The following is a 19,562-nucleotide window of genomic DNA, read 5'->3' on the forward strand; positions in this document are numbered from 1 at the left end:
TAAATAAGGGTGAAAATGACCCTGAAAACGTAGGCCTTTCAGTTAGTTTCTTTTGACCATGTAAAACGACGTATTCGTCCAGATGGAGGAGTGGAATTTCATACTTTGGGTTCATTTCTTGAAAAGAATTGTCCTAACGGTATTGATTATCTGAACAAATTCAAAGATTATCAGCAGTCCCGTGAGAGTGAGAGTCCGAAGATAGCCAGCTTTTGCAATAGGTAGCATGTAGCCGCCAAGTGAAATATTTTATTAAATGTACCGGCCAGCTTGAATAAAGTGCTGGTTTTTATGGGAAAACACTGAAGAGTGACCAGAGCTGCGTGTTCTGATCTTTTGATCCTGAAGCTAGCATGGGAGCAGCATGAAGTGCTGCCTTTAGAGGGGGCAGGTGAATTTTGGGGATGCCAAAGAATAAGGTATTTCCATTTTCAAGTCTTGATAGGGCTAGAGATTGAACCACTGATTTAAAGTCATCTGTTGTAATAAGGTATGTGCTGTAGTCCTCATCTAGCCCAGTCGTTTCTATGCACATGTAGATTTAGATTTGTGTCCTGGATGACACAGAAGGATCATAGTATTTAACAATGGACGGCTTGCAATCAAGCTGATGAACTGAACCAAGCGTGGATTCCACTGGAAGGGAATAAAGTTGGGGCAGGCGTGACAGGGAGATCGGTTGAAACTCCATTTTGAGTGGGTTCCGTGTGAGTTGCTGGTGTGACATTCATGACTGAAGGTCTGTAAGTGCCTGGGAAATGATTCCACCACATTGTGACTGGCTGTATTCATAAAAAGCTGTGACAATGTATACATGATGAGAGACGTTTGATTTGCTGTAGAGAACTTGAGTTGCATGTAGAAATTAAATACTGTCACTAATAGGATGGAGCCTTGAGGAGCCAATTTTAGGAGGGTGCAGGGTGCTGGAGAAAGAGTTTGATATGTGTATTTGTTTAATGTGATTATCCAGACTAGAAAAGAACCATTTCAAAACTCTGCCATTTATCTGATGCGTTTATCCGAGATGTTTAGCAGAGAGGAATGAATGACCGTGTCAGAGACTCCTATGTTATGTTATGTTATGTTATGTTACCTTACATAATGTAGCTCATACATACATTGCAGAAGCAGGGTGAACAGCTTAAAAGTTACCTAATAGAGTAAGGGCAAGGAACATATTTAACAGAAGAGTTATATTTTTAAGGCATATCTGAGTTGTACAATATGCACCCTTTGTCTTTGTGAGAAGTTTGGATGAGAATTTCAAACTTCTGCAGTGTTTAGTGAGGAGGCGTAGTCCCCCCAAATTGTTCTTTCTGTATCAATGGACAGATAACATAATTTCGACTGTTGACCTTAGAGTTTTCTTTGGCAAATCCCTTGGAAATTTTTAAAGAAGCAACAGCATGTTTGATAAATCATGTATTAATATTTAAACTGCATATGTTTACTACTGTTACTCAAAGTAAAGCTGTTGTAGCCTAAACTTGCCTGCATGCAGAGAGTTGTATTATGCACTATCTGTGAAGTCAATTCCCGATAGATCTACAGCTATTGGGATTTGTATCTTTTTGGAAAAAATCAGATAGCAAAAAATTTTCTTTAAAAGGCAATGATGAAAAAACCTGTTCTGACCACTTGTTCATTTGAATTTCTATGGTTAAATCACACTTCACCCAGATGCCAAAGTTTTGACATTAACAGACAGTCTCAGGCAGGAACCTCAGTCAAGTGGTCATATCTTGCTTTGGCAAGCGGTATGTGGTGCTCCTATAAGCATGATTTCTCTTTTCTGGCAAAGAGCTTTAATTTAGATTGTTAGAGCATATCCACTGCTCAAAACTAAGTAGGATGTTTCCAGAGATTGTATTTGCCTCTCTCAGTGTAGGCAGGAACATGAAGATTAATTTTGAATCAGCAACATAATTGTAATATATGAGGTTACAGGAGTTTAGCAGCTTCATCAGTAAAGGAAGCTACAGGTTAATTATAGAGGTAATAAAGTGACACCTTGGAGGACTCTGTAGTTTAACTGCTTCAAGGTAGAGAGGAACAAGGTGCACCTTCCCAAAAAGGGTTGTAGCTATCAATGGTGCACAGGTTCAGTGACATTGGAACCCAGAGGCCCGAAGAGTCCACTAAAAACCTGATTATTGCTGTAGTTTGCACAGCAAGTAGCAGACAAGGCACCCGTTTTCCCAGTCTGCTGTAGGGTCCATGGCATCCTTGGTTTACCACTGATGTCAAAGCTGAACCTCTAAAAGTGCATCTCCAGAGTCTATCAGGATGGATTTTATGGTTAATGGGATTAAAAGCAAGCTGATATATCCAATAGGGTCAGGTTGCCACCATCAGCAATCATGAAAAGTAATAACTGCGTTACTGCAATGAGAGGACTGAAAGTCTGCTTGTTAATCATGAAGTACATCTTGGGACTCTATAAGTGATTTGAGTTTTTTAGCTGCTTGTTCTAGAAATTTAGATTCACAGGAGAGGAAGATGTTGGTCAAAAGGTTTGTAGCATCAGGGGATCTGCCTGTGGCTTTTTTTTAGCAAGGATTACATCGACTTTTTTAAAGTCAAGTGGAACTGTCCCAAAAATGTTGGAGTCAGTTATAAAGTAAAAGGATGATTTGCTCAAAAAAATATTGCCGGGCAGATATTTACGGGAAACATGTGACTTTAATGTACTTAGCTAATATAACTGAGCCTTATTTAGAATTTGGCAAAGATGGAATGCAGCAGTAAATCAGCAGTGCTCCTCCCCACTAAATCTGCACTCTCCCAGATCTCTTTAGACTTAGGGAAAGCACCAGGTTTATACTGATGAAGAGTTGTTTGATGTTTCCAGGGAAGCCTCTAACTAGGCGACCCATACACTAAGGGGCCATCAAGTCACAATATTGGTCACCCCTGCTCATTAAATATGGGGTGATTATCACTGATTTGTCTTGCCAGTATCTACCAGAATACTGCCTTGCATAGGGGACATTGGTTTGCACATTATTTCTCAAATGTTTGCCAAGCAATCCCTTTTAACATAGCAACCTGTAGTGGTCTGAAGTAAGCAAGTCATATCTTCCTTCATAGCACAGTTCTGAGGAATATGGCTTTGGACATGAACATATGTTTTTGTGTTTTATGTATTTTTTCCATGGAGTTTCATGGTTCCTTAAAGAGGGGTTTTGGCCCTCTTCCTATTTTTTCAATCTATGTATTTTTATTCGCCCTGTTCTTTGGCAATGCCAATCCTCACATTTATTTGATATTTTGTGAGCTAGTTATTCTCAGGCTTCACTTTGGTGTCTATTACATGTTTATATACTTGTTGTTAAGGGTAACACGTTGATGTCTTTATAGTTTCTGGTTCATACCTTGGATTTTCTTGGTGTCCCATCTTTGAGATTCTGGAAAAACACGAGTCAAAGAAATACCAAAGTGATCTGACCAACTGATTTGTGTTAAGGATTCGGTCTTTAGTGTATCTTAGTGTGTGATCTTAGAAGGTTGGGTGAGTGAATGCTGAGCAAAGTTGACACACATGTTGTTCAGCAAAAAAAAAAAAAAACAGATATGATACCATTGTGTAATTTGAGTTACCTCAATCCCCTAGAAAAATGTATTTGAAGGAAGAACTAACTTTTTCTGCCATGAACTCCACAAGTATAGATCCCTGGTGATTGATTCATGAAGTTGGGCTTGGTTTTTACTTCAGCTAACAGACATTGGACATTTGACAATTGTTCTTTGCATTCCAAGGAATCTCTTTAAATAACTGCCTACAATTTCATCCTTGCAATCCAGCTATGTGATCTAGTATTCAGGGAAGGGGGCAGGAAGAGCTAGTACTGTGGATTTGAAGATACTGGGTTTGGGATGCATCACCCTTAGAGTTAAGTGGCCTAGTTTGGATAGTAATAAAATAATGTGAACTGTGGATCTATGACAGTTTGAGGCTATCATACAGAGGGAGGAAGATCTTTTCAGACTAGCAAGAGATACTCACTGGGGATTAGAGGTTTCGACTACCAACAATAAAATAGCTTACATGTAAGGCTACAGGCATACATCTCAGCCTCAGGAATCATGTGATCTCCTGGGACTGTGAATTATCTGAAGGAGAAAGAGAGATGATGATGTACATTATCTGGTGTTGGAAGTAACTCTGGAGAGAAAGCAGAAGATGGAACGGGGAAAAAATATAAAGTAGTGGTGAGGGAGACAGTGGCATGTCTTATCTGCACTAACCAGTTAAAGAAAACCTCAGAGCAGCAAGTGATGTTATTGGAAGTGAAAATGAGGTCAGATTTCTGGCATCCTCTGCCAAACACTTGTATTAGAATTTCAGTAAAGCCTTTCAGTCATCTACGTTTATAGTTCTTAAGGGCATTCTTTGATAGATTTGGAGTGGTTGATCATGGTGAAGGAATGTAACCAGGCATGTGCTTGCTGAGTTGGGACATGACTCCAACAGTAGGTGAAAGACTCTTGCAGTATCGAAAGTGTGGGAACAAGTTAGAGATGGCGGAACACAGCAGAGGTTCTCCGAGGAACCTCTAGCATTGGTTTGAATAGCTACACAAAATATTAAATCGGAGTTCAGCACAATAACACATCAGTGTTAATTTAGTTAGTTTCCTTATCATACACTACAAAAGAGTATGCAGGAAAATGTGTGAGGGAAAGGTCTCACCTAAAAGGAGACAGGGTCTGTCCAAATTGGACAAACTCAAGTGTGGCCATGTAGCAAGGAAGTATTTAGATGAAAATATATGCATTCAAAGATCCATCATTTGTGAACATTAGCATTCAATATGATAGAAAACCACAAAATCACAGTGGCAACATTACAAAGTGAATCATTTTGATTGAGAAACAGCTTTGGTAAAGGAAGGCATAAAGTATACTGCAGAATGCAAATTGAAAATGAGTTATCTTTAAACATGCTCAACCACGCCTTGGCTGCTTCAAGTATGAGTGTAAAGATGAAAGTATTCTCGGTCATTATCATTTACTATGGGCCTTTTAATACATAACGTACAAAACAGAATATTGCTTAGGAACTGGTAAACATGTGCTAACAATGGTTGTATGACGGAATGCCGACTGACAAAACAACGGGTGCCTAAACAACGAGGTCAGAACACCGACCTCGTTGTTACTACTAATGCCTTTACCACGAATGCCTTAACAACGATATTTCGTTGTAAAGGCATTTCTGGTAAAGTCATTAGTAACAGGCACCCATTGATCCTGCATGCCTCACCCCACCCCACCCCCCCAACCCCACCCCAAAACCTAAAACCCCCGACCCCCCACCCCCTCCCCAAAACCAAAAACGCCCCACCCCCCCAACCCCACCCCAAAACCTAAAATCCCCGAACCCCCAACCCCTCCCCAAAACCAAAAACGCCCCACCCCCCCAACCCCACCCCAAAACCTAAAACCCCGACCACCCACCCCTCCCCAAAACCAAAAACGCCCCACCCCCCCAACCCCACCCCAAAACCTAAAACCCCGACCCCCCACCCCCTCCCCAAAACCTCGTCATCTGCGTCGTCCTCCTCAGCCAATTCCCTTGTTTGTACCTTAACCATGCATGTTCGTTGTTCAGGACATGCGTGGTTAAGGCACAAAATAACGAAGTTGTGGTTAAAGAAAGCGTTGTTCCGCTTTCGTTAACCAGGACTTCGTTATAAAAAAGTCAGCATAAAGGATGTTTCCCGCTAACAATATTATAAAAATTGAATTTTATGCAATTCCCATGTTACCTGCAACTCATTCGTTCTATCAGCATAAAAATAATGCACTCGCAATAGCTTTGGGCACTCGTAGTACATTCAGACATGAGCCAGAAATTGTTCTCCTGTTGTAGGTTGCAAACATAGTTTCAGTAATTGGTCATAAGTCTGGGTGATCTTGAACCATTAATAAGATGCCTGCCATTTTAGAATAGATTTGGAAGGACGTAAGGTTAAGTGAAGTGGATAAAGGACAAGGCAGCAGTGTAACGAGGAGACTGTGGGTAGTGAAGCGGTTTATGGAAAGGGATGGAGAGTAATAAGATATTAGGGAGGGCATAGGATGACTTTATGAGACAGGAAAGGTGCTAGTTTTTTTGGCATTGTGTATGTGGGTGCCTATCTTTGATAACCTGTAAAGCCCATTGATGAAATCTTCACAAAAATAAAATAATCATTTAAGCAAATCTTTCATTTTAAAGCTCTTCCCTCTAATACAAAAATGGCTTCAGTATGGATCAATGCAACCCGTCCAACCACCACTTGAGCAAGGACCAGTGCAAGCAGTGCAACCTCAGCTTCACCAAGGACCAACTGAGACCATCCAACCCCACCATCACCAAGGATCGATGCAACCAGTTCTCCCGCAGCTTGAGCAAGGATCAGTGCAGCCCTTGCTTCCACAGCTTAACCAAGTACCTATGCAGCCTGTTCATCCACAGCTTCATCCAGGACCGATGCTTCCTTTTTACCCACAACTTCATCAAGGACCAATACAACCTGTGCATCCTCACCTTCACCATGGACCAGTGCAACCTGTCCATCCTCATTTTCACCAAGGGCCAGTGCAACCTGCCCATCATAACCATCACCAAGGCCCAATGCAACCAATCTATCCGCAACTGCATCAGGGGCCGATGCACCATGTAAGTTTATTTTAACAGTCTTTTTGATGTTTCTCCCTACTTTTAGTCTTCAATGCACATTTATGTGTTTCATTCTTCTTTTGATTGCAGCCATACCCTGGACTCTATTACATGCAATATGCAACAGACCCTGCAGTAAGTCTGACATGTAATGCCTATGAAAGTTTTCTACAAGGAAAACAATGCTATTGTGTGATGGAGGTTTGTGATTAACAATAATGTTGCTTGTTTTCTCACAGGGATCACCTACAAAGCTTGGCATTGTAAGCTCTGAAGAAATGCAGGTAGGCAACTGAGCTTCAGTCCCACAACCGGTTAACGTTAGCTGCATAGAAATATGTCAAAGATATACATTTTGCACATATCACAAACTAGCAACCCATTGTTTCAGAAATTAACCCTAAAATGCATGCAGCAACTTCTCAGCATTGATTACTTGGTCTGAGTTAGATGGGATGAAGTTGTGTACTCTTTTATGCTTCTGGACATCTAACTTGAAGATGAGCTTCGATAACTTGTTTTTCACTATGTGTGTTTGTTTGTGGTTTCAACATTACAATGACAGCCGGTAAGCAAGAAGCTACGTATCCCAATCCAAACTATACAGCTGTACCCTGACTGTTTATGAAATAAGACGACATATGCATAGCATCAACACTAAAATGTTGCTTCTTGTCAAAAAAATGACAAGATTTAAATAGTACAAAAATAAGACGGTGGACCTTACTTGAGATCAATAACCAATGTCAAGCCAGGGGTTAGTGTGGGGTTTGTGATAAGGGGTCATTAGAGGTTTGACAGACGGAAACATCCATCTGCCAAACTCCTGATGAAGATACTGCCACGGTGCTGGTGGTCTCCTCACTGGCCCGATTGCAACTTTCCCACTGGGCTGACCGGTGGAAACCAAGGTTACCGCCGATGGTCAGCCCAGTGGGAAAGGTGCGGAGCATTGTTACAGGCTCATAATTGAGCCGACGGCAATGCTGCCACACACAGGTTGCACCAGCACCCTTGAAATGCACACTGTCTGCACAGCAGACAGTGCGCATTTCAAGGGTGCTGAGCAGGGGGACCCCTACACTGCCCATGCCATAGTCATGGACAGTGTAGGGGGTCCCCCTTTGGCCCCTGGCACTTGTTATTCACCAGCCTTTTCATGATGGTGAAACCGCCATGAAAAAGCTGGTGGAGAACAATATTGTGATCAGCAGGATGTTGCTGACTTCAGCACTGCCCTGCCTGATTGCCACCAGGACCACCGTCAGCCCATCGGTATCTTGGATCCTGATGGGGACGGCAGTAGGTTGGCTGGTCTGTCTACCAACCTCATAATGTGGCTGTCGGACCACCAAAACCATGGTGGTCTGACTGCCACCGTGAGTCTAGCGGTCTTATGACTGCCAGACTCGTAATCGGCCCCTTAGTCTCACAAGCTTACAGTTTAGTTAGAAAAGTGTTAAGTACATGCAGATACTGATGGCCTGGTTACATCTGGCTTGACAGCATAGCTGTCTACAAGATATATGGGGATTGGTGTACGAAAATTCTATTTATAAAAACTGGTAGCAAATTGTGCACTGGCCTTTTGAGAATGGAAAGACATTGTTTGAGTTGATCTATGTACTAATAGGTTTGTTCACAAAATTCCGGAGCATAGTGGGTTGCAATTCGACACACCTCAGTAATATGCGTGAGGGAGGTCATAAATTAAGACCCACTTTGATTTTCTAAAGCTATAGGCATGGTGGCCTGCTGGGATCAGCAGACCATAATGTCTGTGATTGCCTTTAAATAAAGCGATCTATTTTTTCCAATGCATCACATTTTCCAAAAAGTAAAATGGAATGTATTTGAAAGAATGAAAAGTTAAACAAACAATTTTTTTTATAAAGAGACAGTGGTCCCATGAATCATAGTCTGCTCCTCAAAAGATTTTTGTCAATAATCTCAAAGGAAAGGGGTCTCCTCAAAAGCCCTTTCCGCTTCCAAGTTTTTTGAGGCTGAAATCAAGTCCACCCTCAACATACCCCTTCCAAATAAAATTTTGTAACATTTAATTACCCCATTTAATGATTCAGGAAACACTCCCTGAATTTTTAATTGGAATTAGTACAATACAAAAAGTGTTTCAGCAGGCACTAACCTTCATATTTACAGAATTTGAGGTTATGTGATGGTTAAAAAACTTTATAGAACAGGCCCAGTGTTACCAATTCTTTAAAATATACATACAATGGGCTTTGGCTCCACCCATTATTATACGGTTTCTATGAGTTTAGTAGGAATGTGTATTATATCACAAGAACTTCACAAATAGAGACCTGGGGCCATAGGAAATAGAGGGAATTAGGTTTCAGCGGACAGGATATTCGTTACCATTGTGAAGGGGTAACCCCTCCAGCAATATCTAAATCAGGCCCTTAGTCTACATACATCATCAGTAAATGTTGGTTTGTTTTGGTAACCTCAAACATAATCACTCTGATTCCCTATGAATTTTTGGAAATAGATCTAACCCTTTCCATTGTGACTTTTGCATGCCCATGGCATCAATAGGAAAAGATACGAAAATGTATTTTCAAACTATTCATTGAAGAGGTCCTAATCTTCTAATAAGTAAGTTGTGATTATTAGACAGGTTAGACACATTACTGTAATGAGCATTATGTAAATGGTGAAAAATACAAACAATTCAACCATGTTAATTGTTACTAATGTTACTGTTCTCCTGTCTGTCTCTAGCACATATACTAAAGAGAGCACAGTGGGAGTACCCTCTGCCATATCAATTGGGATAGTCTAACCCCCATAACTTGGTCTCAGGTGTCAGGAAGTCGGTCTAAGTGTGCAGGGTATCTTACATCACAGGATAGAGGTCAGAGTCCACAGGGTTGCATCTCAGACTCAGTTCACAGCGGTCCCATGATAATCCCAGCATGAAGTGCTCCTCTCCCTGAGCCTAGCATGAATGATGTTTATATAATAAACACTCTACTTATCACACTGTGACCGAGGTGCAGAACAGCTTTTGGATTTGTCTATCATAAACGAGCTGTCTCCTGATGAGCACAGAAAATAAAACAAAGGCACCAGGTTCTGATTCTATGACCCTGGAACTAAGGGACATATTTATACTCTGCTTGCGCCGGATTTGCATCATTTTCTTTTTACGCAAATTCAGCGCAACACTAAGACCATATTTATACTTTGATGCCCGACCCCGTGAATGTCAAAATTTCTCAGTGTGCGTCATTTTCTGGATGTGTGAACCCGCCTTGCGTTAATGACATGCAAGGTAGGCGTTCCCGTCCAAAAAATGACTTAAACACCCGTGCGCCATATTTATCCAACCGGGCAAAAATGTTGCACGGCTGGGAGGCGGAGCTGGAAAATGACGTAAATCCTGTTGTGCGTCAAAAATTAACGCCTAGGTCAAGGCAGGCATTAAGGGACCTGTGGGCTCTTTTCCATGGTAGAAGACCATGGAAGCAATCCACAGGTGCCCTTCCCTGCACCCAGGGACACCCCCTGCCACCCTAGCCCACCCCTGGAGGACACCCATGGATGGGGGGACCCATCTATGGTAAGTGCAGGTAAGTATTTTTTTGTATTTTTTTTAAGTGGCATAGGGGGGCCTAACTTGGGCCCCCTTACATGCCACTGTGCCCAATGGCCATGCCCAGGGGACAGAAGTCATTCTTCCCTACACCTCCGCTGCCCAGTTTGAATAATTTATTTTGACGCAAACCAGGCCGCAGCGCCGGCTAATGTCATTACATAAATAAGGCGCCCGGCTGGCGCGTTGGAATGGCCTTAGCCGGCAGTAATCTTTTTGACGCAAATCTGCCCAAGCGCTGATTTGCGTAAAAAAGTATAAATATGGGCCTAAATGTACAGACTACAGGTAGACAATTTCTACCAAAAATTATTGTATTAGTGTAAAATATGTAAAAATTCACCATTAAAAGGGGATATAAAATAGAGTCTGAACGTGGACGTACAACAACATAAGAGAATTACATTTTCACAACAGGCTGTTGGCCTAATAATGGACCTATTAATGGACCCTTATACATGCCAGGAAGTATTTCAATTGCGATGCATCAGGGACTATTTTACATCTGAAAAGGACAGTGATTATACCCCTCACATTAAATTCTTTATTGCGTGTATGCTTTCTATAGAGAAATCAATCCATTGTGCTACTTTATTCCCTACATTGCCTTCTTCTGCTTACTGTCATAAAAAAAACTCCCATAGTGACTGGAGCACCAATGCTGCGTCTAGTCTTGTTTAATTTTATTGCGGAAATCGGAACCTCGGAAATCAGTGCGTTATCTGTTCAGCATAACTGCGGCAATTACAGTGGCCAACTGTCTTGCATTTTGCAGGTTTGTCCTGCAGTTGTGGTTTGTGTCCCACTACCCTCACACAGGCACTACAGGTCACCGGTTGTCCTGACTTTTGGTTCCCATCTCTTTAACTACCCAAAAGGACAAGCAACTGTCACTCTTAAAGCCCTAAGAAACTAAAAAGAGGTACCTATTATGGTTAAAATAGAGGCCTGCAGCACAGAGGGGTTCTGCACAAAGCAGCTTCATGAGCATATTCAGTTATTGAGATGCAAATGCAGTCATCTGCGTGTAAACCGCCCTGAAAGTGTGAATGAAAACCATTCTGGGGACTGATTTTTAAGGTATGTGCTTACTGTTTATATTTTGCACTAAGCCAGTATCTGAGCCTGTTTCAGATTGTCAGAATAAGAGACAGAGACATAGGAACAGTATCAGCTGCCTAGGATCAAACAGTTTGTTAAAGTAGTAGACCCTACACACAGTGCTTAATTTGTAAAGAAAAGGGTGCTGGTGCCCAAAGCCCTCCTCTTAAACTGCAGTTAAAAGTGCAAGCACAGAATACTGAGGCAGCGTAATCCTGAAGCCATCTCAGGCCTCCTTAATCCATTTACAGCCACCCCCTGCCCCTTCAGCTCACTCTTGTCTTTTACTCGCAGTAAATGGTTGAGGCAGAAGAATAAGCCCCGGCCCTCCAAAATAAGTGCTGGTGTTCAGCACCGGAAACAACAAGCACAAATTAAGCACTGCCTACACATCAGTATCCTACTACCTAATTCAAAGGCATTACATGTACCACCATGCAGTATTTTGTGAATATGCTATCTAACTTCCATATCTCAATAAACCAGTGTATTTTTAAACCATAGGGAAAACCACTGGGAAGGATTCAGTGATTAAACCCAAAGTGCACATCTGGAGTTTCTCTGAAGACGGAACAGACAAATCACACCTCTTGGCAAAGTCAGACTGATTTCATGGTCTTTACCTTGCTGTCATCTATCACACTAAAACACCTTTTCTTAGTTGAGGATTTGCGGCGCTCAAGAAATGGGTGTCACACATGGAATCATAATTGCTTTAACAACCACAGTTTGATATATATATTTGTAAATAACACTGGTGCACGTTAAGTCCACTTATCAATCCCCCTCACCTCACCCCAATCCAACCCACTCCATCCCAATTCACCCCACTCCAATCCACCACAATCCACCCCCTCCAATCCAGTCCATCCCACAGAAATCCAATCTACCCCACCCCAATTCACTCCAGTCAAATTCACCCCACCCCACTCTAATCCAACTCATCCAACTCCAATCCAACACCCCCACTCCAATCATCCCACCATACTCCAATCCAACCAACCCTACTCCAGTCCAACCCACCCCACTCCAATAAAATACAACCCACCCCACCCCACTCCTATCCAATTTACCCCACTCCAATCAACCCCACTTCAGTCCAATCTAATCCACCACACTCTAGTCCCAGCTCAATGACACTCTGCTCCCTCACTGCACTCTGACACTCCACTAACTTTTAGCCATGCTGAACAAGAGCCACACTGGTGTACAACATGGCAAAACACATTGCCAAAGCCAATAGCTCTTGTATAGGGGACACCTATTGCCTTTGCCAATGCTTGTTTACTAACTATATGCCCTGGTTGTTACCCCTCAAAAGCACAGGACAATTCTTGCTGAAGTAGTGTTTGCAGCTTTGGAAATGGTTTCAGTCAATTAATAAATCATTCAACGCCTAGCGACCTTTCCTAAGCTGATTTCAACACAGGTGTATTAAAGTTTGTTTTCCACAAAAAATACCTTAGCTTTTCCTCGATGTTTTCAAGTTGCCCAGAATTTCCTGTAAACCTCTGCCTGACTTCAAATTATAAGCACTCCCTCTTCTGTGAGCATCAGACAGATATTATTTTTTGGATTGTTCTAGACTGTAAATGAATATACAGAACACTCCCTGTGACACACTTATCCTTCTTTTGTTTCCCTAGTGTCAGCTTGTGCTCATCCTAGCCTAGTGTTGCATTTAAGAAACTTGTTAGCGATTTATTTTCACCTCTAGGAACACAAACGCTTTATGAACCCTCACAGTTATTTTCTGGATGTGCCTCCAGCTGCCTAAATCTATTTATTTTTAATTCCTGTTTTAACTGTGAGGTAGTTTAAGTATTTGTTTGGGTAGGATATGCGATTTTATTGGCTTAACTGCTCTTGAGCTGCGTGCGGAGCATATTCGCCAAAGCTTCCTGCCCACCTCTCGACCTTCCATTGCGGGGGAGCCGCCCCTGCGACCTTCAAAACCCAAAATGAGGATGATGTGTATGCCTGCCGCAAAGCGCAGGGCTGAAATGTGGTATCGTCGTGTTCTAAAATGTTTTAGTACGTGGTCAGTACCATTGGGCAAAAACGGTTATGGATGAATGCCACCAGCATCTTTTCAAATAAAAATGGTCTGTCTACGTTACAGGCTCTTACTATCCCATTATCGCAGCGCACTGGTGTAGTCAGGCATGACCCCTGTGTAACAAGGATGGCATTGTTGCTTTCTGGGTTACACCTGCACGTGGCACTGAATTTCATCACCTATTTTGCAGCTTCCATTGTAACCATATATGACTGGTTGGATGACGGATTTAAGCAACCCTACTTTCCTCTTTTTATCTTTCGGTGGTACCAGCAATCTCCCTCTCAATGCCGGTGTTACACAAGAGATTCTTAGAATGTATTTCTGTATTCCTTCCATTAACCCTCGCAAGCCACAAATAGCTACACCATCCACAGGCATCAAACAAGACTAATGCCCACATTCACCTCTTTTTACATGCTGTGTCTCTGGCAGCATAGATCCAGAGCAAAATTGGATCAATCTGGCTCCAGCTAAACTGGTGAAATGTGGGATGGCAGGCTCCCACCTTTTCCTGTCCAGCCAAACACACAGGTTATGTCCCAGACCTTTTCAACTCACGCACCTGTGACGGTTTGAACAATTAGAGTCTGATGAGGGTATTATAATTGGAGAGCAAATTCTGTGTGTCCGTGGGCAAGTTGACATGTTTGTTCCTGCTTTAGGATGCCAACCAGGGTCTTTCTCGACCCCGTTTATTTCCCATTGTACCTAATAAATCTTTTCTTCACTGTCTCATGCATATATTTTCAGCACTGGCCGTAAATAATGTTGATTTAGACAGATACATTTTCCTTTGTGTTAGAAATTGGGGGCCAGATGTACGAAAATGCAATTTTGCAGGTCTTAAAAAATGACTTCATAGAAATCGCTATTTAAGAAATGCAAAATGCTATGTACAAAGATACCGATTTCCTAATAGCGATTTCTACAAAATAGGAATAGCGAAAATGCCATGTACAAAGATACCAATTTCCTAATAGCGATTCCTATTGCATTTGAGTCAATGGGCCAGTTTTGCATTTCCTAAATAGCAATTTCATATTAAGAAAACGCTGTCTAGGAAATGCAAAACCGGGGATAGCAATGGGAAAAAGGCTTCCCTTGGTGCACCTGTAGAGCACACATATGCCTAAGGGGCATGTGTGTGCTCAATTGCAATTAAAAATAGCACCTTGGGGTGCCTTTTATAAATTGCACCTGGTTACCACCGACTTCAAATCGCTGGTAACTGCATCTCAAAATACCCAAATCACATTTCAGAAATGCATGGTACTTCAGAATAGGAAATGCAAATAGGAAATACCTATTTGCATTTCTTATTCTGGGATTCGCAAATTGCGATTTTTATAAGGAAGCGATTTTTACAGGGTAGACATCATAATTCTCAAACTCTGCGATTCCTTAAAGGGCTTTGTACATTAGAAAAGCCCAGTTTGTATTTCTTAACGGTCCGAAAAACCAATTCATACTGTTAGGAAATGCAAACAGGCTTTGTACATCTGACCCTTGGTCTCTAGTTGGCAGAGCTATGCACCTTACCCAAGTAGGGACCACAATCCTAGTCAGGGTGAGTCACAACACAACCAGAATTATCCTGTACTCACTCTTCCAGTAGCTTGGCACAGAGCAGACAGGCTTAACCTAGAAGGCAAGGTGTAAAGTATTTGTGCAATAACTCATTCAGTAACACAGTGCGAACACCACAAAAAGTACTCCACACCGGTTTAGAAAAATAGACAATATTTATCTGACTAAAGTAAGCCCATAATGCCAAGAATCGAATAAGCAAAAGTCAACATATCCCTTTTTAGAAGTTTAGGTCTTAATCCATAGGAATCAATAGGTGTATCTTTTTAACACAAAGTAGCTGAGATGCATCAAAAATAATGACGCAGAGGGTCGCAGGGGAGGGACCGTGTCGGAAAGTAAAGCGATGCGTTGATTTTTCCAGAGCAGCGGAGGAGATGCGTTGATTCTTTCCTTGCAAGCAAGGGGATGCATCAATTTCCGGGTGTGCAGCCTTGGCTCCTTACAGCGATGCAGGGATATTTTGATTCCACAGGACGATGAGTGGAAAATCCAGAATGCGCGGCGATTATAAAATCAGGTGCTGCATCCATTCGGGAGGTGCTGTGGCAGTATTTCAGCAGCAAAACGAGCAATGTGTCGATTCTGCAGGTGATGCATCGATTTTTGTCGGCGTTTCATCCGTTTTCCGGCACAGTGGATTTTCTCCCCCTTCTGAAGTCCTTGATGGCCCTGAGACTTCTTAACAAGAGGCAAGCTCAGTCCAAGCCCTCGGAGATCACTTGTGGGGGAAGGCAAAGTGCTTTCAGCAGAACACAGTGGTGATGGGTTCCTAGGATGGAGTATGAATTGACCGGGTCCCTCAAAAGCAACAATGCTTTGCTGGGTCAAATAGGGAAAGAAGGTGGTTGGATGAGATCCCCAGAGGTAAATACAAAACCTGCAAGGACATTTCAAGCAAGAGGAAACTCCTGGTTTTCTGCACGAGGATGCATATTTGTGTAATATGACACTTCATAATTCCGACATAGCGTCAAAACAAAAACAAAAACAAACATTGGGAAAGCCAATAAGTCTGGCCTTTAATATGCCAATTCATGCCCAAGCTATAAAGTTATGAAAGCGCTGACTGCCAACTCTTGTATTTGCATTTCAAGGTGGCTAACTAGTGCTTCTATGTCTATCTTGGAATTGGAAAGCATTTATAGTATGTGAAAAACATTCAAATATGGCCGCTAGTGTGTATATAAGTGAATGGGGGGGGGGACTTTGAATGGTTTACCAATTCCTGATATTGCTTTACTGTTCAAATAAGGCTAATGTACTTAGAAGCAATGCATCACCTTGGAATTGGAAACTAATAAAGTATTGAGAAACCACTGAAATCACTCAAAGATGTCTGCCAAGAACGGTGTGCCTGTGTGGATCAGCTGAGTGCTGATGAGAAAGTTGTTTTACTTTGTCAAAACACCATTGGCTCAAATGGCACTTGAAACACTGGATGGGCAGGGACATGCTGGGGCACTGGGTGTTACTGGGGCTCTTAAAGACTTGAGCTGGGAGATTCTGGAAACTAGCAACTACAAGTAAAAGAACAGCCCAGCTTCAGTCTATATTTTTAAAGCTGCAGTTGGTGAATAAGAGTCAATAGCATTCTCAGTTTATCAGAAGCCAAACTGTTAGACCTGACAGCCTTAGGGTGGTCTTCCCCCAACCTTTTGCCTGCCTCCCTCCATTTTCTGAACTCGTTTACGCTGGTTTTAGGACTCTGCACACTTTACCACTGCTGACCAATGCTAAAATGTTTGTGCTCTCTGCCCTAAAATGGTTACATTGTCTCATACCCAATTGGCATATTTTATTTACTTGTAAGCCCCTAGTAAAATGCACTACATGTGCCCAGGGCCTGTAAATTAAATGCTACTAGTGGGCCTGCAGCACTGATTGTGCCACCCACACAAGTAGCCCCTTAATCATGTCTCAGGCCTACCATTGCAAGGCCTGTGTGTGTAGTTTCACTGCCACTTCAACTTGGCATTTAAAACTACTTGCCAAGCCTTGAATCCCCCTTTTATTACATGTAAGTCACCCCTTAGGTAGACCGTAGGTAACCTACAAGGTTGGGTGCTAAGAAAGTAAAAGGCAAGACTTGTACCTATTAATAATGCATGTCCAGGTAGTGAAAAACACCCAAAGTCGTTTTTCACTATTGTGAAGCCTGCTCCTCTCACAGTCCAGCAGTGGAAATTCCCTTTTATACTTTTAAGTGACAATTTCCGATTTGAAAGGAGTTGCATTGTCATCTTTGGTATAGTTAGAAATCCTGCTTACTGGTGAAGTTGGATTTAACATTACCATTTTAGAAATGCCACTTTTAGAAAGTAGGCATTTCTCTACACTTACTGCTCGATGCCTTACAGCCTGTCTCCATTCCATGAGCTTGCCTCTTTTTAAGTTACAGGGCCATCAAAGTCTTCACTAGGGGGAGAAAATTCACTGAGCTTCTCCTATACAAGTACTGAGACTTTTTACTCCTGAGGAGCAAGAAGTACCCAGTCAACTGTAGAAATGCAAAGACCACAATTTCTCATCAGAAATAATCCATCACCAGACCTCTGTTCGCCTGGTAGAATCTGACAACCTGGCTCATCAATGCGTACAGGGAATTTTAATTCCTAATTTACCCTACAGGGTAAAGCGAGTTGCATTTTGGAAACCTGTCTCTGAAATCATCCATGCCTCCTGCCAAAGGTTTAACTCAGGGTACACCAAGTGTGAGCCACTTCCTAGGTAGCGCATGAAAATTTGTCTCCTGTAAGGCTTTTGCCTGTGTGTTCGCATCACTAAGATGATACAGTTGCAATGTGTCCCCTCATTGAAAATGGGCTAAAAACCATATGAGCGAGGGAATGCTCCTGTTGCATTGCTCGGATGAGAAGTGGGTACTCTTATTATCTGCAATACAGAAGTGCTCTGGGGCATAAGGATGAGTTGTGCTTTTTTTAGCTTTTGGTTCGGCTAGTAAGCAGTAAGTCTATTTATTTTTATTTCCTGTTTTAACTGTGAGGTTGTTAAAGTATTTGTTTGGGTATGATATGCAATTTTATTGTGCTTAACTGCTCTAACTTCTCTTCATAACGCATGATTAATAAGAGTATGATTGTCTTGTTTTTTTTAGTCATTAGAGATGTATTACTGTAAACTTTTATCTTATTGTTTACATGTCTTATAATCACTTTGTGCTCTGTGGGTTGCAGGGAAGCCCAGGTGGTGGTGCACATGCCTTTGGTGCTTTATATCCAGGTTATGTGAGCATCGGTGCTGGTCACAGTGGAGGAGGGATGACGCAAAACTCTGCCTTCCAAGGAGACATTACTGCAGAAGATGACAGACCTCCTGCAAGAGGCACCCCAGGAGGACAGGGCAGCGTGGTAGTGGTGCAGAATGGAAACACCCCTGTTGTTGCATCTAACTCACCTGTTGATGGAGGTGGCACCCCTGTTGTTGGGTTCTCACTTCCTGGAAACACTGCCCTAATACCAGAAAGAAACCCAACAGGCCAGGGCAGTATACTCCCAAACCCCAACAATAACTTTCAGAATCTAGGACCAGATCCAGCGGGGCAAAGTAAGACGGCCCTAGGCGTTCCTTCAACTCAGGCTTCAACAGTGACACAGGCAATATCTAACAACAATGTTCCAGTGGGGGTTGATGATAAAACTCCTATTGGGGTTCAGAAGGAAATGACACCAACTATTGCAGTCCCAACTATTGCAGTCACTACAACTACGACAGATAGCACTACTGCAGGAGAAGACATAGGCCAACAGTCAGAAAACAAATGGCATTTTCAGGAACCATGAGAGAATTTGTGGCGTTTAGGACAGTCACTTGCACTTGCTTTACAGGCTCAATACATGCATTAACATTCATGCGGCCCATTAACGCTTCTAACGATAAACAACAATGCCAATGGCACATGCAATGTCTCCATACAATACCTGCCTCAAGCTCTCAGTTTTGCTGTCATGTATTGTTTTGCATAGTAGATGGTTAGTGATTCATTGTGAAGATTTATGTTTAAAATGTGTATATTGTATTTTATTAGTTGCTATAAGCACATTTCAAGTAGCATTAATTAATTAATGATGCGTGCATGTCACAAGCATGCTAAAAGTGTTAACCCTTGTCCAGTATTTTAAAAGTGCAATACTGCTAGGCCTTAAGCCATGGCTTACATTCAATGGTGTACCTATTGTAGACCAGATTTGCGTAAAATAACAAATAAAAACTTGTACAGACTTTAATTGTAATAATTGTTTTTTTAGAATTACTGTATGCTCAAAAGTGGGTGAAAAATTTGAGGACTGGAGAAAGGCAAAAATTGGGCCGATATGCATGCTGATGTCCTCGCACAATTTATTTTATGGTGGTCAAGTTACAGGAAAAGGAGAATCCTTATGTCAAAAATGTAGCTAATAATACTAAGGCAAATACTTGAGCCACTAATATAGGTTCTGTTAATTTATTCAAATATAATAATCATTGCAGAAAGCAAAATGTTGTTTAATCATTCAAGGAAT

General features: G+C 41.9%; 1 protein-coding gene across 1 annotated transcript in view; it reads left to right on the plus strand.

The window, feature by feature from the left end:
• Positions 1–19,286, plus strand: part of AMBN (ameloblastin) — a 57,189-nt gene extending 37,903 nt beyond the window's left edge. Inside the window, exons 8-11 of the mRNA XM_069227413.1 lie at positions 6,227–6,670; positions 6,761–6,805; positions 6,910–6,954; positions 18,237–19,286. Coding sequence (XP_069083514.1) covers positions 6,227–6,670; positions 6,761–6,805; positions 6,910–6,954; positions 18,237–18,842 — 1,140 coding nt within the window. The 3' untranslated portion in view covers positions 18,843–19,286. The remainder of the gene's footprint in view (positions 1–6,226; positions 6,671–6,760; positions 6,806–6,909; positions 6,955–18,236) is intronic.
• Positions 19,287–19,562: the final 276 nt, after the last annotated feature.

This window comes from Pleurodeles waltl, chromosome 1_1, assembly GCF_031143425.1.
Source record: "Pleurodeles waltl isolate 20211129_DDA chromosome 1_1, aPleWal1.hap1.20221129, whole genome shotgun sequence".
Taxonomy (NCBI): Eukaryota; Metazoa; Chordata; class Amphibia; order Caudata; family Salamandridae; genus Pleurodeles; species Pleurodeles waltl.